This window comes from Vicia villosa, linkage group LG1 (assembly GCF_029867415.1).
Source record: "Vicia villosa cultivar HV-30 ecotype Madison, WI linkage group LG1, Vvil1.0, whole genome shotgun sequence".
In the NCBI taxonomy this organism is placed as follows: domain Eukaryota; kingdom Viridiplantae; phylum Streptophyta; class Magnoliopsida; order Fabales; family Fabaceae; genus Vicia; species Vicia villosa.
Genome location: NC_081180.1, coordinates 56,005,229 through 56,008,544, shown reverse-complemented (window position 1 = coordinate 56,008,544; position 3,316 = coordinate 56,005,229). Strand labels below are relative to the sequence as shown.

Below are 3,316 nucleotides of genomic sequence, written 5' to 3'. Positions count from 1 at the left end.
CAAATTAGTTTTGTTGAATCATCTTCAACTATGAAAATCAGAGAAGAAAAGAGCTTGCAATACTTAGCATCTCTAGTGGCAAAATTTTAAGAGACTTATTTTGGGGATCCATATAATGTCAAGAGATTTAACTTTATACCCCCTTCCTCCAAAATACTACTTGATATATCCAAAACATATTTATTTTATTTTATTTTTGGGAAATTATGATAATCAAAATATCTTATTTAACTATTTAAATTATGCAGCTAAAAAAAAGTTTACAAAGTTAGTTACCCACACAGCACAAGCCGTTTCAAAAGAGGCAGGATGCATGAGACGGCAAGAGATACCCGGTTCAGGTTCAACTGGCTGACCGGGTCAGACCGGTTCACTACTCAGCTTTTGGTTTTTACATGACTCTGCATGCTCACTATTTATTCTTCATTATCGTTCTTTTCTTTTCATTTCTTTACCACACTCTTCTTCTTCTTCTTCTTCTTCTTCTTCTTCTTCTTCTTCTTCTTCTTCTTCTTCTTCTTCTTCTTCATCTCACACTGCAATGGAACCCAAACTTCACAATGAAGAAATGTGAGTAGTACAACGTCTCATCTTCATCTTCTTGCCATGTTCTTCTTCACGTTTCTTCTTGCCACGTTCTTCTACATTGTTTCTTCTTGCCATGTTCTTCTTCCCCTTTGCTTCTTGTTGCCATGTTTGTTTTACATTTTTATTTCTTAATTATCCGTGTATGTTGTGTGTAGTTTTCAAAAGTTTCTGTATGCTTATCTCATGGAGAATGGATATCAAAGGACTGCTAAGCTTTTCCAAACTGAAACTCAAATTACTGATCCAATGCCGGATGGTAAGCATTTGCAAGCGTTATTTATTACTATGTATCTATCTTCCACTCATCTTCTTTTCTTTCTCACTGATTGCTTATTTTCTTTAATCAAGAACCACCTGGATTCTTGTTAGACTTCTGGAATATATTCTATGAGATGTATAACTCTAGACCTAGCCTTCACATGGAACAAACTTCTCCCCAGAATCAGGTTATAGTGCAGCAGCCAAGTAACACTTCCACTCAGAGTCAGGTTATAGTGCAGCAGCCCAGTAACGCTTCCACTCAGAGTCAGGTTATAGTGCAGGAGCCAAGTAACACTTCCACACAGAATCAGGTTTTAGTGCAGCAACCCCTAAACATTGGTCCTGTAATCAACACTACTATTTGGGATGAAACTCCTATTCAATACCATTCAAGTAAATTTTTATTCATCTTCTTCAATCTTTTACATCACAGTTACTACTTCTTGTCATTTACTTCATGATTCAATGTTTATTTTAATTTCTATCACAAGGTTTTGAAAGCGGCGCCAAACTTTTATCCTGCGATATTTCATCAGATGGAAAAATTGTAGCAAGTGTTGGTAAAAAGATTGGGAGGAAGGTGAATATATAAATCAATGCCATCTTCTTTTTTTTTACTGTTTATGTCTTTACTCATTTGTATTTATCTTTCATATATATAGCCTTTCATTTGCTACACGGAAACTAGGCGTTCTGTTACTACACAAGACAAACATAGAGAAACAATCACAGAAGTTAGATTTCAACAAGATTCAAATCTGTTTGCAACCGCTTCTGTTGATACAACAGTAAAACTATGGAATGCAACAACTGTGAGTCTCTTTCTTTTCATATCCCTTTTATTATATTCATTCTTCTGTGCATTAATTGTGTAACTTCTGGATTGATTAATTCATTATGTTTTCGTATTTCATGATATAAAGTTGAGCTATACGAAACATGAGAAAGGACTTAGACACAGAGGGACTGTAAGATCGTTGGACTTCCACCCATTACACGAAAATACTCTTTGCTCATCGGACGATACTGCAATAAAAGTATGGGATCTCAATAAGTATATCAAGGCTAATTGGATTAAGGTGAGTGATTATGTTATGACGCTCATCTTTTAATATATTATTCAAAACTCTAAATATATAAAATGAATTTCAGGAAGGAGGAAGGGTAGTGAGAGTCCGGCCTGTATCTGGGAATCTTTTGGCAGTTGCTAAAGGAAATGATATCACCTTAATTGATTATCCTAATTTGTTTGTTACCAATAAACTTCAGGTGAGCTTCAAATTCACATATCTATATATATAATATTGCATCATGAGCCTGCACTGAATCTGATCATTCTGTATTAGGGACACGTTAAAGCCATTAACTCCATGTGTTGGGATGTCACCGGGGAAATGATTGCCTCTGTGAGTGAAGATGAAGTACGTGTCTGGTCGGTGAGCGAAGGACGATGCATACATAGCTGTCCAGCTAAAGGGAGGAAGTTTCAGACTGTCATATTTCATCCTCGATACCATATGTCTTTAGTTATTGGTGGCCATCGGGTAAATTATGATGGTTGTTAAAGTTTTATTGTCTTTGATTAATTGTTATGTAACAAGTAAATAATCTGTTGATGACAATTTGTTGCAGTGTTTGTTATTGTTGAACCTTGAGAGTAAGAGGGAATATACTACACCATATGCGACTGAGCTATCAATTACAGGACTAGCAGCAGCTACCAAGGCACAGGCGCAAAGTCAATTCATTGTATCAGCTAGTGATGATTCTGTGGTGAAGATTTGGAAATGAACAAGTTCTAGAAGTTCTGGTTAATGTCGCTTCTGTTAGATATAATCTTTCTGAATATGCAACTTTTATGTCTTGTTGCTAGTTACAAAAGTGAACAAGTTTCGAGCTATGTAGTTTTGTTTTACACTTTTACTTTTACGTATAATTGAGGAATGGATGAACCATTTTTGTTGCTATCGTTAGAAAATCGGTTGCTTGGTTATAGTGTTGTGCGGCAGAATGATGTGAAATGGCTCGTATAACTGATAACTATACTCTTGCTTCACCGCTACCTACGCCGAGGTTCACCTGCTCCGATTCAAACACGAATAATACTGCATTGTCCAAACAACACACATTTGCAGTATATGAGCCATGTCCTCTTGATGACTGTTTCTTATAACACATAATCTGCCCCTGTATCTCTAACTAAGATCAGCAGGCTGAAAGTGCTATTGAATTTTCACCAAACCGCCATTCCTAATCCCTGCCAAGACCACGACACCAGAAGAAAACCAGCCTCTTAAAAAATCTGGAAAGCTATGTGTTACAAACCAATACACCCCACTAAACCTGTTTTCTGCTAATCTGCTGAAATACAAAGAAGGAAAAACAAACATGCAAACAGCTAGGGGAATTGAGAAGCAGAAAACGCGAAACTGATATCGCCCCAACTAGCTGAAACTCCTAGAGTAAG

General features: G+C 36.5%; 1 protein-coding gene across 1 annotated transcript; it reads left to right on the top strand.

Annotated features, from left to right (window-relative positions):
- The first annotated feature begins 541 nt into the window (after positions 1–541).
- On the top strand, positions 542–2,640 carry LOC131642599 (transcriptional corepressor LEUNIG_HOMOLOG-like). The gene is made up of 9 exons (XM_058912855.1): positions 542–570; positions 744–844; positions 937–1,242; positions 1,341–1,429; positions 1,512–1,661; positions 1,773–1,928; positions 2,002–2,118; positions 2,196–2,393; positions 2,482–2,640. Exons 1-9 carry the CDS (start codon positions 542–544, stop codon positions 2,638–2,640), a joined length of 1,305 nt encoding a protein of 434 aa, XP_058768838.1.
- The last annotated feature ends 676 nt before the right edge of the window (positions 2,641–3,316 follow it).

Coding starts and splice junctions, on each gene's coding strand:
- LOC131642599 (XM_058912855.1), top strand. CDS start 542: ATGGAACCCAAACTTCACAATGAAGAAAT. Junction 1,243..1,340: donor TCCTATTCAATACCATTCAA/GTAAATTTTTAT, acceptor TTCTATCACAAG/GTTTTGAAAGCGGCGCCAAA. Junction 1,430..1,511: donor GTAAAAAGATTGGGAGGAAG/GTGAATATATAA, acceptor TCATATATATAG/CCTTTCATTTGCTACACGGA.